Source organism: Gekko japonicus, unplaced genomic scaffold (assembly GCF_001447785.1).
Source record: "Gekko japonicus isolate JY-2015 unplaced genomic scaffold, Gekko_japonicus_V1.1 scaffold794, whole genome shotgun sequence".
Taxonomy (NCBI): Eukaryota; Metazoa; Chordata; class Lepidosauria; order Squamata; family Gekkonidae; genus Gekko; species Gekko japonicus.
The window spans coordinates 111334-128339 of NW_015164692.1; the positions used below are offsets into that span (position 1 = coordinate 111334).

The window sequence follows — 17006 nt, forward strand, 5'->3', positions numbered from 1 at the left end:
GAAGAAGAAGAAGAAGAAGAAGAAGAAGAAGAAGAAGAAGAAGAAGAAGAAGAAGAAGAAGAAGAAGAAGAAGAAGAGATTGGATTTATACCCCATGGCCCTTCACTACCCAGAGGAGTCTCAGAGCGGCTTACAAACTCCTTCCCTTCCCTTCCCCTCCCCACAACAGACACCCTGTGAGGTAGGCGGAGCTGAGAGAGCTCTGACAGAAACTGCTCTTTTTCAAGGACAGTTCTTATCAGAACTAGGTCATCCAGCAGCTGCAAGTGGAGGAGTGGGGAATCAAACCCGGTGCTCCCAGATTGGAGTCCGCACACTTAACCACCACACCAAACTGGTGTAGAAGCCATCAGTATTTTTCTTCTTGGGTCTATTAGGCCTGAAAAAATTAAGGATTTTTGAAAAATCCCAGATCCAAATACCGTATCAGTATAAAATCTGTGATTTTTTTTAAAACACCAAATTTTTTTTGGGTGCAATAGACCCGAACCGAAAAATACTGAATTTTTTGCACACCCCTACTCAAAATGTGTAGCATGAAGATGCTTCTTTAAAATGAAAGTATGACATTAGTTAAGAATGATATTTGTGATAGGCATGTGCACAAAAAAATGGTATTTTTCTGGTTTGGGTATACTGAACCCAAAAAATATTGGTATTTCCTGATATTCCCAAATCCCAATATTGGTATGGTATTAGGATTTGAGAAATATTTAAGATTGCCAATCTTTTTTGGCTTCATGACACCCTATGAGGACCATTATAGTCCATGGCCCTATAGGGTATAATGAAGAATCGATCTGGGGGTATCTGGGGCAGGGGATGTGTTTTGAGGAAAAGGCACCAAATTTGCAGCATAGCTGCTGATGCCTCTCCTCAAAACATTCCTAAAGTTTCAGAATGATTGGACCAGATGGTCCAATTCTATGGGCTCCAGAAGAAGGTTCCCACATCCTCCACTGTTTCCAATGGAGGGGGAAAAGGCATTTAAAGAAATGTGGTTCCTTTAAATGCATTCTCCAAGCCATGGCATGACTCCGCACTGCAGTGAGTGAACTCTGAAGGTATTTAAAGGGACATAGAGCCCTTTAAATGCCCTGTGACTGCAGATATCTGTTGGCCCTGAAAAACCTTGAATATTTTTGGGATTTTGGGGGGAGGCCATTTTTGGATAGCCGAATCACTGGCCCTTCCAGTGATTGGCTGAGAAAATACCTGATAAATACCAATACACACCCCTAACCTGTGAGTACTGTGGATGTACACAAAATATTTTCAAAGATATCCTCGTAGTTTAAATGTGACCAGTGTTGCCCATAATTAAGATAACATGGTGAATAGTATACTATTGAAGACTTTGGTGTTTTCAGTGTTATGAAGTTTAACTTGAAACCCAAACACGCTGCTAGTACTATTGCGACTGCCTTTGTACATATTATACACCCTTTTGTTTACTGAAAAAGTTGTTTTCTGTTTTTTATTTCTTTTTTCCTATATCTCCAGCCACCAAAACTAAGATATATACATAAAGCTAGCACAAGGTGCCGAGGTTTGCAGCGCTCTCAGGTCCTGTGTATATTCGGAGTTTGGCTCGTAAAAAGACTTATACTTCTCAATTCCATAAATATGCCAAGCAGCACAATTTTACACACTAAGTTATAAATGATGAATTTTTATGTTGTTCAGGCAGTAAAATAAACATAGGTTTGAATAGAATTGTATACATTTCAAATTTTGGTCGTTCCCCCAGATACTGTATTTTCCCTGGCTTCAAAACTTCCAGATATTTTGCATCTCTCAAGGTGACTAATAGTTTGTTCACTCATTCAAGAGCCCCTTGAGAGACTGCCCTCTGATGCACGCAAGGTCCAGTTCTCCCAGTTCAGACACAAAGCCCCATTATGACGTCGTTCAAGTAAGTTAGGGTTGCTAACCTCCAGGGAAGGCCTGGAAATCTCCCAGAAATACCACTGATCTCCAGAGGACAGAGATCAATTCCCCCGGAGAAAATGGCTGCTTTGAAGGGTGGACTTAATGACATTATACCCTGCGGAGACCCCTCCCCTCCCCAAACCCCACCACCCCCAGGTTCCATCTCCAAACTGCCAGGTGTTTCCTAACCTGGATTTGGCATCCATTAAGTAAGCCCAGGTGAGGTTAGCATACCCTCCGCCAATTCACTGAAAAGTGGATCGTTTGTACCCCATCTTTATCCCTTAAGGGGGTCCAAAAGCAGCTTGCTTAGTTCTCCCATCGTCCAGTTTATCTTTATAAACCTGTGAAGTAGGTTAGGCGGAGTGTGCGACTGGCTCAAGCTCACCCATAGCAGAGTGGGGATTCGAACCCAGGTCTTCCAGATCCTAATCCAACACTCTAACTAGTACACTAGTACACATAAGAATACCCATGAAGTCTATGGCTCAATTGTAGTTTCAACTCTGTTTCATTAGGGTCATATTCATTGCTGCCCATAGCTGGTGTGGTGTAGTGGACTGGGAGACCCAGGTTTGAACCCCCACTTGTAATATAGCGGCTCAGTAGGTGATCTTGAGCCAAGGTGAATTTGGGCCAATTCACTCTTTCAGCCTAACCTACCTTACAGGGCAGTTGTGAGGCTAAAATGGAATGATCTAAGCGGCTTCTGGACCCCATTGAGGAGAAAGACACGTACAAATGGATAAAATAAATAATAAATATTGCATTATTTCAGCGTTAGATAAAAGATGTTTCTAGAACCGAGCCCTCTTCATGGATACATCTTGCGGAATGAAGGCATATTGAAAAAACGTTTATGAAATTTAATGACAAGCTGATTTTTTTTGTTACCGGACAGCAAAACCAAAAATCAGTTGTGACGTTGCAAAGCACAGTGCATTCAGTTGCACAGAAGCCAAGCCAAGGAACAAGATACATGCAGTGAATATTTTCATCTATGGCAAAGAAGCCACAGAGATGTCATAGATTAAACCACGCAAATTAGAACTGAGAATACACTGCCATCCCGCATTTTTTTCCCAATTGAGATGCACATAAATGGTTTCTGTTCATGGTGCCTGAGTGTTATTTTGACTTCTATTTATACCACGTTTCAGTGAAAAAGGTAGCAATTTCTCATCTAAAACAAGTGTTGAAAAGAGCAAACACACAACAGCTGGAGGGGGGGAGCTATTTATGGAATAAGTTAGGCCATAAGCATATTTGCATAAAGTCTAGGGAAACTTTAAGAAAACATCGGAGGAAGTAGCTGTTATTCCGGCGAAATAAATTTAGATTTGTTCCGAGATGGTAAACCAGCAGTGAGGCAGAACCATCGAAGGAGCGAAAAATACAGCATCGTAAAACCCTGACAAACAAACTTCACTTTAAAGCTTTGTTGAGGGTCTTGTAAAAGGACGCAACTGTGTAACGCAGTCGCTGGGATGCTCGTGCCATGCGCTGCATGCCCTCTGCAGCGGCTCCAGGAGCATCTTAACTCCGTCCTGGAATGCGCATTACTGAAACTGTCATGGCGGTAATATATCCTACTGGATATCCCGAGCTTTAACTCTGGAAGACCGAGGAAGTGAAATGGCAATCTACAAATCACTGGCCGAGGCCAATGGAGACGCGCCAATTTAAGGACGTTGCAGTGCATTGAGTGGGCTGTGAATTACGGCTGCCGTACACAGTGCAGCTGATGGGAGCACCCCTTATCTAATTGCTACTTAGATCAAACAATGGAGAGAGAAGGTGTATCCTCTCAGGTTTCAAAGCCCTTCAGGCAAGCCGAGCCAGCTACAGCCAGGCCCCCAGGTGTGCTATCCATAATTTATCGCCTTCTATTATGTTTTCAGCGCTCCGGTATAGAGTTTTGATAGCTCCACAATCTAAAATGCCATCAGGAAAGTAACATAAACACAGCACTGGCCCGAGAGCATAAACAACACAAGATTTGCCACAGGGAACGTCACTGACGGGGAGCAAGGGGGAGCCTGCTAAAAAAATGGGGCTTTATCCATAACGAAATGTGGCTGTCTCGCTTACCAGTATGAAATGTTTCAGTGGGCTGATTTATCAGCACTGTTTGCTCCACCCCAAAGGCTCAGGGTGGATAACACCAGCACAGAAGGAGAAAAAGAAAGATGCCTCCGTGGCAAATCAGGACACCACCAAAATAAGTGGCTGCTGAAACGTTCTCAGCTTTTGAAGAAAAATGCTGAGCGCTACAGGCCTGCCCAAAGGGATGGGGGTCCTACGACTAGAGATACTGTGCTTGGAAATAAGAGCTTCTGCGTTTTTTTGTGTGTGAAACTCAGCATAATGGTCCCATATTTTTCTCTGGTTTTTCATTCCCCCTTCACACATACATATAGGGAGACTGGCTGGTCAACTGTGTGAGACAGAAGGCTGGACTAGATGCACCACCATGTGCAGCAGGATGCTGGACTAGATGGACCACCGTGTGAGGCAGGATGCTGGACTAGATGGACCACCGTGTGAGGCAGGATGCTGGACTAGATGGACCACCGTGTGAGGCAGGATGCTGGACTAGATGGACCACCGTGTGAGGCAGGATGCTGGACTAGATGGACCACCGTGTGAGGCAGGATGCTGGACTAGATGGACCACCGTGTGAGGCAGGATGCTGGACTAGATGGATCACTGGCCTGATCCAGCAGGCTCTACTTATGTTGTTTCTGTACAGTGCTGCTGCAGCTGCTGGACCAAACTTTTGTAGCGGATGACCAGGCACATAGGTGGCTGGGTGGTCAACCAGGCACCATGTGGGCAGACAGATTTTTTTTGCCTTCCCTCTTCTTCTTCCCCAGAATCCTGGCCACCATTACTCATCGAGTAAAAAAGATACTTCCTGGTGTCTATCCTGAATTTTTCCCCATCACCTTCACTGGGTGACCCCAGATGCAGTATTATGGGAAAGGGATTAAAAATTATCTCCATCTACTCTCTCTGCCCTATGCATAATTTTATAAACCTCTATCATAGAATAATAGCATGTTAGAGTTGGAAGGGACCTTGCAGGTCATTTAGTCCAACCCCCTGCACTCTGCAGGAGCATAGCCAAAAGATAGCCCTACAACATACCCTATCCATACATCATCTCCAGTGTTCCCTCTAAGCTGAGTCAGTGTGAGCTAGCTTGCAGTTCTTTAGCCTCCGGCTCACACATTTTCGTCTAAGCTCAGGAAAGATGGCTCCCGAGCAAACTAATTTATGCAGCAGCCAAACTGTTTGCTCACAACTGTAATGCCAGTAGCTCACAAAGTAGAATTTTTGCTCACAAGACTCCACAGCTTAGAGAGAACACTGATCATCTCCCCCCCCCAGTCATCATTTTTCTAAACTGAAAAGTCCCAGTCTCATTAGCTTTTCCACATAGAACTTCCACATATTGCTACAATGGAGTGGGGAGTGCATAATTTTTTTGGGGGGGAACCACTAAGAACACCTCTCTTTGTGCCCGTGCCGCCTGAGTTTGACATGTATATATGGCATCATTTGTGGGTCCAAGATGGTACACATGGGAGGAAGCAAAAGGACAGATATATAAGGCCTAAGCCCTTCAGGGCTTTACAGACTCAAACCAGCACCTCAAATTTAGGCTTCCCAAGTTCCCTCGGGGGGAGGGGAAACCCCCGCCCCAGAGGTCCGTTCCCCACCGCTGCCGAATCGGGCCTCGGGGGGAACTCCTCCCTGGCGTGCGCGTCACCTGGAAGTGACGCGACCACGCCGGGCACGCTGAGGGCGGGGCCACAGCCATCCGAGGGAAAACTCTATGGTTTCCTCTCGGTGAGGGGACCCCGCCGCCCCCAGCGTGCCTGGCGTCGTCACGTCACTTCCGGGTGACGTGCATGCGGCACACGCGCGTGCACCAGACGCCGGCTGGGAGCCCCCCGCTCCCAGCGAAGATCGACTTGGCAACCCTACTCAAATTGTCCCTGGGAGAAGGCAGACAGGAATTGAGGACATCGCACTGGTATCATAAGCTCTCGGAGGCATACCCAAATGTGAGGTAAAAGGACACCCACCGCCTTCAGAACCTTGATGAATGAAACATCAGTGTTCTTAAAACTTCCCTCAATGATGCCACCTGCTTTTTTTGGGGGGCGTTGTCCACCCAGACCTTCAGACAGCAAAACAAACAGAGCAAAATATGGGTTTACTGACCCCACTCGTATCTTCAGCATGCCGTTAAATAATTCGGGGGAGTTGGAGATAATCCAGCCAATGTGAATGACAAGTTCTTGCTGGAGAACAGCTTCCCTCTCGTCCTGCAAATTACACTTGTTGTAGATGATGTTCTTAATTGCGCCGGGAGACAAGGGATTCGATATAATTTCTTCTTCCTGGCCAAACGCCCCAAGAGTCACCTAAAGGAATATATTAGCGGCAATTAGAGTTACAACCTGAGACAGGCAGGCAGTGGAGGGCTACTTATCTGTCATATTCCCCAGCTGCATCAAGACAGACAGAGGATAATTAGCGTGGCAGGTTAAATTGACAGCTGATGGGCAACACAGATTTGCAGGGCTTGGTTATTTTGCATTAAGGCAGTGTCCTGTAACAACAACAACAACAACAACGACACAAAAATGCATTATCCCAAAAGAAAGAGAAACGAGGTGGGAAAATGCATATTCAGAAAAAGGCATGACCTTCCCCATCAGTTCCTTGCGAGTAAGATTGATCGGGCATAGTCAAATAGAAAATCTTTCTCGCTGACTTCTAGGGCGTTAGGGGAGAGAGGTCCCCTCGACCAGCCCCTATCAGGGGTACGGTGCTGGTTGCAGGGTTGGTAGGCTGGGTCTCCAGCTTTCCATGAGCTCACTGCTCACCCTGTATTCTTCAGTTCCTGCATTCAGTTCGGTTGGTGGTGGTTAGGAATGCTAGCCTCCAGATGGGGCCTGGGGATCCCTCAGAATTACAGCTCATCTCCAGACTACAGAGATCAGTTCCCCTGGAGAAAATGGCTGCATTGAAGGGTGGACTGTATGGCGTTGTACCCTACTGAGGTCCCTGTCCTCCCAAGGCTGCAACCCCAAATCTACAGGAGTTTTCCAACCTGGAGCTGGCAATACTTCACCCCCCATCCACTGCCAGCGGCCGGGGGGGGGGGACACCTGGCAACCTTAGTGATGGTTGGGAGGCTTGGGGGGGGTAAGCCAGTTCAGGTTATTTTGTAGCAAAAAGAAGGCATGGCTTTGATGGGGTGGGGTATACAATAAAATAAGCAAATGAAATTTGGAGCGGGTGGGGGTTGGAAACTGCTATAGAGGATTCACTGAAACATTAGGAACTGAGGGTCGTATGTCTGGCACGTTAACTTTAAAGAACACGCCGAAAACATACACCGTAAGTTCCTAATCTTTCAATGGTAGCCCCGTACCAGTTTCCAAGCACCACTTTCCCGCTCCAGATTTCCTCTTGTACATTTAATGCTCCGATCCGAGCGTTCAGCTGATTGGCAAGGCACGCTGCTTCTGCAACTTTTGGGTTTATTTCTTCATACACAACAACCTCAGAGCCAGTGCGGACATAATACTGCCCCATCCCATAATTATGATCAATGAGCTGCTGAGTCCCAAGTCTTCTACTCATCCATCCAAACCACCCTCGCCCCAGCTTTAACTATGGTAAGTCGTTACAGTGTTAACCACGCTGAGTCTTAACCAGGGTTCAGTCCTGGCCAACAACAGGAAGTATGGGGGGGGGGGAGCACAGACTCTTGCCACAGCCTATGATCTCCAGGGCTCTTTTTGTAGCAGGAACTCCTTTGCATATTAGGCGACACACCCCTAATGTAGCCAATCCTCCAGGAGTTTACAGAGCTCTTACAGAGGCTACTGTAAGCTCTTGGAGGGTTGGCTACATTAGGGGTGTGTCGCCTAATATGCAAAGGAGTTCCTGCTACAAAAAGAGCCCTGGCTCTTAACCATGGGAGACAGGCAGTTGTACGTCTGCACCAGCCTCTGGACACATGCAAAAGGAACAGGAGGTTACCGGGACAGGTGCAGCCAAAGCGACAACAAAATAGTGCCAAATCATGCTAAACAAAGGCAAATCATTTGGGAGTATCATAAAAGGTATTTCTGATGAAAGCTCTTTTTGATATGAGAAGCTCTCTCTCTTTTTAAAGCAAGCTCCTATTGTAGAGGCAGGTATGCAGTTTGGTAAACACCACGTGGATTTGAAAGTAATTATCGCTGTTTACTTTGATCGGGGAATGACTTGATTGGGGGTGTTCATCAAATGCAAATGCCCAAACATTCACCTTTCTCTCATCTTAGTAGTCCATCCGCACCTCTGAAGTGATAAACTCCGCAAGTCTAGAATTTTTAATCTTATGGAGTACAGCTGGAGAATCTTTTTAGTGTATTATGTAAAGTCTGGTTTCAAAGCAAATACTCACAGTTCCCCTGCCCCATGGGAGTCTTGTTAATATTGGCTATAGCTGGATGTGCACCTTTTAACTGCTTCTGTCCTTAGAAGCTGGCTGGGTTAGTGTCTTGGTAGTTAAACCTCCCTTTCTCTACCATCTCCTTTGAAAAGCATACCGAAACAAAAAAGATAGATTCCTGTCCATCATGTTCTGGAGATGCATTAACTCCAGTTCTGTGTAATACAATAGATGTGCATATATGGCCGGGGTCCAACATACCTACGGGGTCCCTTTCCCCATATGTACCCCAGAGAGCATTACAGTCTGGGTCTCAAAATCGTTCGACCCTCCCTGGCCCGAGGGAGGCCAGGCTAGCTGCTACTAGGGCTGGGGCCTTTTCGCTGGTGGCCCCTACCTGGTGGAACAAGCTCCCGGAGGAGATCAGGGCCCTGCGGGACCTTTCACGGTTCTGCAGGGCCTGCAAAACGGAGCTCTTCCACCAGGCATATAATTAGGGGCAGCCACCGCAGTGCACGGACCGCAAAGTCATCACTGAGCAGCTGCCATAAGAGTTGACGAGCAGAATAACATCTAAGCACTTTTATGCTGGAAGCTGGAAAACCATCTGAAAGCATTCCTTCTGATTGAATTTTAACTGCCACCAGCACTTTGTAATGTATTATTTTTAACTGTTTTGTTTTAATTCGTATTATGTATGTTTTTATCATGTATTTATGTTATTGGAAGCCACCCTGAGCCTGCTTTGCGGGGAGGGCGGGGTATAAATTTGACAATAAATAAAATAAATAAAATGACCAAGGAATAATTAATAGGACTCAAAACAAATTAACTATTCCCATTTATTTTGTCTATGTTGGTTTCAATGGGAAACTTGTTTCCAGATGTAACTTGTTTTCATTCAACTGGGATCAGTTCTCAGGCCCACGCTTTACTTAAGGGATCACCCTTGCCAAAATCCAGACAGATGGAAGATCAAATCCCAGATTTATAGGTGACTGAAATAAAGACTGATGAATCACCCCTCATTGGATGCTAAGTTATCTTAAAAGATATTTATGTAATTTTGGTGGAATACTGGGAATGAATTGTATCCTACGGAATACAAACAGGAAGCATTCAGTGAGTGATCAAAGTAACCAGGGAGCACTCAATCATCAAAGTCAAACAGATCTTTCTCTTTGATATGTGTTGTCAAAGTAAGGGGGGGAGACAGACAAAAGAGATCAAGAGATATGAAGCTGATGTGCCGGAAACATTCAATCATCAAAACAGGTCTTTTATTTCTGCTATGGGTTCTTATAAGCAATTAAAGCTCATAAAACACCTCCCTGGAATGTGGGAGGAAGCGTCCTCTTAATGGAAGACAATTAATAGCTGATAATGCATCTCCCATTTAAACCATTGGGGGGGAAACAAAAATAACAGTAGTTAACAAAATAAATAGGATTAATAATGAACAAAAGGAAAACGACTTTTTTTAGAGGGACAATGAAATTACACGTTCCGACCTAACAGCCTATTTAGTTAGTATGGTTATGTTTTGTGACACCTGTTCTCCTTGAAGTTTTCCCACCTGTGGTGGGAAACAACACCTGCCTGTATTCAGGTTACTCCGGACTGCTGTAATACTGCCTCTTTTAAAATCCACTCCTGCCCCCCATTTAGGAACATTACCAAGAAGAGCAGAGTGGATACAGAGAAGGCAAAGGGGACCCTTGTCCCTAGACTGTGCCAGACTGGGGAGGGTGGAGTCATCTACTTTGGCCCAGGAAGATGCCCTCCTCAAAATCCTTTCTGGTCAAGCTGAGTACTTTGTTGTTGTTGCTGTCAAGGCATAGCTGACCTATGGTGACCCCATAGGGTTTTCAAGGCAAGGTACGTTCAGAGGTGGTTTGCCATGTCACAACCGTGGATTTCCCAGGGGGTCTCCCATCCAACTACTAACCACGGCCGACCCTGCTTAGCTTCCAAGATCTGACGAGATCAGGCTAGCCTGGGCTAATAAGGAAAGGGCAGGTGTATGCTGTGACGGGGTTAATAAAATAATCAGCCAGCAAATAAAACAGCTATGGGCATGACTCACTTGAGGGGCGGGGAAGCATTTTTCAAAACATGCAAGAACCTTCAAGGTGAGCCCTTTCTGAGGGCCCTCTATCATGTGCGATGTGGTATGAGTTACTGACTTATACTATTGCCCTGCTCCAGAACAACACTTTCAGCTCTACTCATATATCCTTGTTGTCCAGGACAGAAAAAGCCATTGTAAATCTTGCAAGAACCTTTTAAACTAAAATTTCGGTTGCACTCAAGACTACATACTCTGGAAAGCTTCTGTTTTAGATGGTCAATAATTAATCTGGGGATCCTACAGCAGTATCATTCTTTAACTCGGGTGGAAAATGGTTCCGTTTGGAGTTCTGAAACATTAGCTACCTGATCTTGGAAGAGAGAACTTCAACATTCACTTTAGGATGGCTGTTTGCAACAGTGGCCGATCACTCCCCCCCCCCCCCCCGCTAACCTTTTTATCATTCCATTCCCATTCTCTCTTTGCCTCTGACTCTTTCTTAGGACTTTTAACCTGCCCTGGATGTATTCAGATTTTTAACAGTACGCTTCTTTTCCCTACGCTGCTCTATAAAGCATCCGATGTACTGAGGGCGCTGTAAATTCACAAAAATTAAAAGACAGTGCCCGTTGCCACTGCTAGCGAGGAAATGCTCTACACTGACTCAGGTTTACAACTACTCTGTGAGACGAGCCATATTGCTTCCGTCTCGCAGATGAAAGAATAGCAGGGAAGCTATCAGCGTGCCCAGAGCTACCCAAAAAGATCTGTTCTGAAGCCGGTCCTCCCGGCTTCAAATAACACTCTCCCATCTAGTGAAAAATGGCTTGCAATAAAAAAAATGTGGATACATTTTTATTTCTCCCCACAACACAAAGAAAAAAGAAATTTGTGGGGTTTTTTCCCTACTCAAAATAAATCTCCCTTATACTTTCAGACCCTTTTAAGACTACAGCTCTTGCTATTAGCTCTACGGGTAACAACATTCCAGCGACCAGTTCTACTCTTCCCTGCAAAACGTTATCTGGGATTTACTATCTGCTGGTGCAGACACCATGTTGGCTCGCGGTTTGCCACACCTTCTCTGGTCACGGGAGCAAAATGGCATTAAATGAATAAACTGTTTTTATGATGGTCAAGGGAGTGGTGGGGCAACGTGGTACAGAGTGGTCAGAGCCTCAGCCCATGACCCCCAACACAACTCATAGGCAAGGCTCCCTCTAAGCTGTGGAGTCTTGTGGGCAAAAATTCTACTTTGTGAGCTACTGGTATTAAAGTTGTGAGCGAGCGATTTGGTTGCTGCATAAATGAGCTGGCTCTGGAGCCCTCCTTCCTGAGCGAAGACAAAAATGTGTGAGCTGGAGGCTAAAACAACTGTGGGCTAGCTCACACTAACTCGGCTTAGAGGGAACGCTGCTCATAGGGTAACTTTGGGATCGTTATCAATCCTTCCACCTGTCTACTTCACAGAGTTGATGTGAGGACACGAGGGGGCAGAGGAGAATATCATGTACTGCCATCTACCCTAAGCTCCTTGGACGAAAGGTGGAATAGAAACATTTTTAAAAGTGAGCAAATAAATCTCCTCTGGGGAATGGAGGGCGTAAACTGCAGTGAGGGAGTGAAACCAGTTTGCTAACCAGTATGCCGTGGGTCAAACCCCCCATTTGTTTTTTCTTCTGGCTTTCATGCCTTACGGTTTTGTCAATATGTAGAGCACATCCTTCTTAGCCACTTCACCCCTCTTTCAATAGTGGGTTGAAAGCTGCACATGTGCAGTAAATCTCCCTGGATACTCATGACATTCCCTTAACTTGAGAGTGTTCGGGCACTGTTTCGGTTGTCTGCAAAATTTTGCCATATAGCGAGGAGTCCACCTCATGTTCTGCCGAATTACTGTGGGGTCTCGGCAAAGAGGTCCGTTCCCTCGGCCTAGCATCAGGCACACTAGGGGGTGAGAGACCTGATTTTTCTGTCATGGCCCCACAGTGACGTGTCCAAATGTCTTATTACACAATCAGATCATCAAGGCAATCAAAATGGCACCCGGACTATCACAATAAGAGGGAAGCTTGAAAGAATTTGGGAAGATTGAACAGGTGTGTGCCACCTGGTATTGAAAAAGGATGGAGAGATGTGGGGGATGTGATTCTACTCTTGTCCGAAAGGTTTGAGATGACAGCGGAGAGGGTGCAGGGAATGTGGGAATGTCCCCTTTCTTACACTGCCAAAGTAGCTTAGGTCACCTGGTGGGAGAAGTGACCCTGGTTTACACTGGCCCAGTGGAGAGGTTTTATAGAGTCATAAAAGTTTTTGTTATCTTCTGGATCTAATCCAACTATGTCTTAAAAAAAACAAACCCAACACCCCTTACAACATATTATGCTTTGGGCACCAAAGGTCACATTCTGCCTGATTTAAGGATTCTGAAAAATAAAGGACTTACCTGTTTGCCCTGAACTAAAACATTAGTAATAGACGGGGCAAGGCTGTCCACTAGTTTACATAAAAGGCTTGCTGCGAAGCGCACAAGAGACCTGAGGGCAGAAAACAGAGCAATCCTGCTGGATATCAAACACTAGTTTAATGAATTCAAAAACTAGGACTGAAAAATTTGTTGTCTTGTTTGATCAGTTCCCAAATGCTAAACGTTTAAATATGCACGGTATTTTTAAACTTGAGATGTCTCTTCCTAAAAGTTGCCTTCTTTCTTTTTTTTTGAGAGAGAGGCTAAATCTTGAATTATTTAAATTACTGAAGCGAGAACACTCTTAATGGCCATGTTGGGAACACAGTTTGAACTCATTAAACTGCATACTACATTATAGGCCACTGCTGTTCTTTTCTCTGACGTGACAGCAAGACGGCTCGATACAATTATGAAAGCAAAAATAAGAAAGACATAATTTTTTCCAGGCCGTCTTGATAATTTGCATTCAGCTGAAACTCTCTTGGGGGAGGGGGATTTCAGATTTTTTAGATACAGTCAGTCATCTTCAGTCAAATTGCTCTGTTCCAATCTTGCAAAGAAAATCAAAGTGCTTAATTTTCTTAATTTCTTAAGTTAAAAATATGTTTTGAGACAGGCAATAATGGCTTTCTGTTGTGAGAGAAACTACAGGGCATGCAAAACATGTTTGCTGACGTCTGACAATCTTCTAGCCAGAAAAAACAGAAATATTTCAATGCATGCCATTCGTATCCTATGTAGAACATGGCCTTCGTTGGCCAGGATTTGGTAGTCACTTGCCAAAGATGACAGTTGTTAATGGCGGTTTTGGACACCCCATTCTCATGGCGATACATTCATCATATGCAAGCCTACCTCCCCATTAATGGGTGCTAGAATAAGATATCATGGAGTCAAGGTGAGTGTATTGATACAGTCCGTGATGAAAGTTACAACTTGACCATATGATCATTGGGATCATCACCTGGAACTCAACTTCTTAAAATGAACCAAGATGCACACATACTAACAGACAAAACACACTCTCAGCAGGTACCCAAGATGCACCTGTTGCTGGACTGTACCACTTCAGACTGCAGGTGAGGGAAAACACTTGAATGCCAAAAATTTCATTGCGAAACCAGCATGCTGGGCAGGATCCCAGGCTAGAACCTGCTCCTTTACACACTGTTTATGTGCACGCGAGGAGCTTTTCAGAGGTGAGGAAGGGTCCCAAAGTGCAGACTCGCACCAAGTCTGAAATGACACAGTCCTGCAGCAAGTATCTCACACAGAGGTACTGGTCAAGTATGGCATCCAACACCAGAGGAACATTCCGTGCACGCCGGTGTAAACAGCTGAGGGGCGGAAGAAAGAAGAATCGGGTAAACTCCTTGTTTTTAATAAAGGTCTGTCGCTTTGGGTATTCATCTAAGTAGCCCTACAAAAGAAAGCCAAACGGAAGCTTTCTGTTTTCTGAGCGTCAAAACAGATGAGATGCTGGAAGATCAGAGAACTCTATTGTTGAACTGCAGCCGTGGGAGAGGCCAGCTTCCTCTTTGCCATTTCCTCTCCCTTCTAATGGATGCTCCAAGCTAGGCAGGGGTGGCCGGGAGTGCTTTCTACCAGCTGCATTTGCTTCACCAACCCTTCCCTTTCTTAGACTCAGTGAGCCTGGCCAGGCCAATCCAGGCTTTTGTAACCTCATGGCTGGATGACTGTAATAGATTCTACATTGGGACGCCCTTGAAGGCAACCTGGAAATTTCGACTGATTCAGAATGTTGCGGCCACGTTATCATCAAGGACTGGACAACAGGAATGCATCTTGCTTGTTTTAAAACAGCTACATTGACTGCCAATTTGTTCCTGAGTTCAATCCAGGGTGCCGGTTATGACCTTTAAAGCCCTTCATGACCAAGGAGACACATATCTAAAGGACTGTCTCCTTCCATATGTCCCTGTGCACCACCTACCGTCCTCATGTTGCTCCCCTGCTTATGTTAGCCCCTGCTTGTTGTTCCCCTGCTTATGTTCCCCTGCGGGCACTACGGTCGGGGACGCAACATCTCCTGACAATTCCAGGCCCCAAGGAGGCCAGGCTGGCTGCTACCAGGGCCAGAGCTTTTTCGGTGGCGGCTCCTACCTGGTGGAATGAGCTCCCGGAGGAGATCCGGGCCCTGCGGGACCTTGTGCAGTTCCGCAGGGCCTGCAAGACGGAGCTCTTCCGCCAGGCTTTTGAGTAGGAGCCGCCACTATTTTACTATCACTAGCTTCTGGCCCTGGGAAGAGAGAACAACAGCGCCACATGGAACTAGCAGCACTGATTGGGTGTACCATCTTCGAGACGTCATCTTTAGGGAAGATCTTGTTTGAACATCTAGAGCACTTAATAGGTTGTAATTATGTGTAACATAGTAGTGACGTTTTTATATGGTTTTAATCTGTTTTATGTGTTGGCTTTGCCTGCCTGTGAGCCGCCCTGAGCCCGCGTTGTGGGGAGGGCGGGCTATAAATTGAAATTATAAATATAAATAAATAAATAAATACCTGACACCTACCCAAGCCTGTGCTCTTTTCATAATAACTCCCACCCTATGGAATGGGCTCCCAGAGGTGGTTAGAAGGGTACTCACTCTACAGTTTTTGGAGATCCAGCAAAGGCATGTTATTCACTGGGACTTTTAATGAAATGTAGGCTGCAGGCATTTGGTGGGAAGGGGGATTATTTGGGCTTTTGCTGTATTTTGTATGTTATAAATTTGGAGTTGTAAGCTGCCATGAAACACAGAGACCAGTGTGTGTGTGTGTGACCGGGGGGGGGGGATTCTTTGTTGTTGTTGTTTTCACTGTGCTATCAAGTCGCGGCCAACCCCATAGCATTTTCAAGGCAAGAGACATTCAGAGATGGTTGGCCATTTCCCGTCTCTCCATAGGAACCCCAGACTTCCTTGGTGGTGTCCCACCCAAGTACTAAACCAGGGCCGATTTCTGAGATCTGGGGTATCCAGGTTAGGCCAGAGACTGGGTACAAATATTTTAATTTAAAAATTCATGGAAATATGCAGACATGGGGGAAAGTTATCCCCCCCCCAATACTACACTACCACCACAATCTGATCCATGCCTCCCACCTGCTACTTTGCTACAAAAACCTAAAATTTCCAGCATCTTCTCTGTCTTGATCGTCAGACCACAGACATATAGTAGAATGGGTTCTTTCCCATTTTCTGAGACAGGCTGTGCAGCCAAGACATTAATTTATCAAGAGTTAATGGATGAGTGGGGGAATATCCCACAAAGTTAGCGCAAAATCCATCAGCCAGATTGATGCCGACGTCTGTCATCCACGGGTGTGCACTCCTTAAAAATCCAGAGCAAAGCGTTTCTGGGAAACAACGTCAAGCGACAACCATCAAAATGCAAAGAAGCTGACACATCTCAAGCAGCATGGTTTCAGGCCTCCGGGTGCACTTTACCTGCTTCCCATGTACTACCAAAGTGGTAATATGGGGGGCTAAAGAGGATGCGAATTTCTGATTGTATGCCGCACTGCAGCGTAGCACCAACCTAGACACGGCACATGACAGTGATGAGTGGGCGACGAAAAGGAAGGTTGTTTTCCATATTTATGCTGTACAACATAGTCCTGTTCAATGCTCCCTCTAAGCTGTGGAGTCTTGTGAGCAAAAATTCTACTTTGTGAGCTGCTGGCATTCAAGTTGTGAGCAAGCGATTTGGCTACTGCATCGATTAGTTTGCTCTGGAGCCCCATCCTTCCTGAGCTGAGACAAAAATGTGTGAGCCGGAGGCTAAAAAACTGTGAGCTAGCTCACACTAACTCAGCTTAGAGGGAACACTGGTCCTCTTACTCTTGAGAGCTGTGTTCGGCATGCCTGGGGGGGGCAGTGTTTTGGGGTGTGCACTGCTGGATTTTTTATTTTAAGACACAACAGAAATATAATCCTTCCTTGCACTGCAAGAGTCATTTGGGGTTGCAGGGTACAGAAAGGAGAAGCTCAACTGGAGTTGGGGAAATTGAAATAAAAAGAAAAACTGCAGGTTGTGCAGAATTAACAGCACTTTGAATGA

The 17006-nt window shown here is 45.5% G+C and overlaps 1 protein-coding gene across 4 annotated transcripts in view; it reads right to left on the reverse strand.

Annotated features, from left to right (window-relative positions):
• Positions 1–17006, reverse strand: part of PHKB (phosphorylase kinase, beta) — a 194525-nt gene that overhangs the window by 26313 nt on the left and 151206 nt on the right. For 3 of the 4 annotated variants that reach the window (XM_015409423.1, XM_015409420.1, XM_015409422.1), the window contains 2 exons: positions 16394–16484; positions 6166–6368 (listed from right to left, as the gene is read on the reverse strand). In XM_015409423.1, the coding sequence (XP_015264909.1) occupies positions 6166–6368; positions 16394–16484 (294 nt within the window). Of the gene's footprint in view, positions 1–6165; positions 6369–12912; positions 13004–16393; positions 16485–17006 lie in introns of all 4 variants that reach the window. The other variant, XM_015409421.1, reaches the window with a different exon arrangement.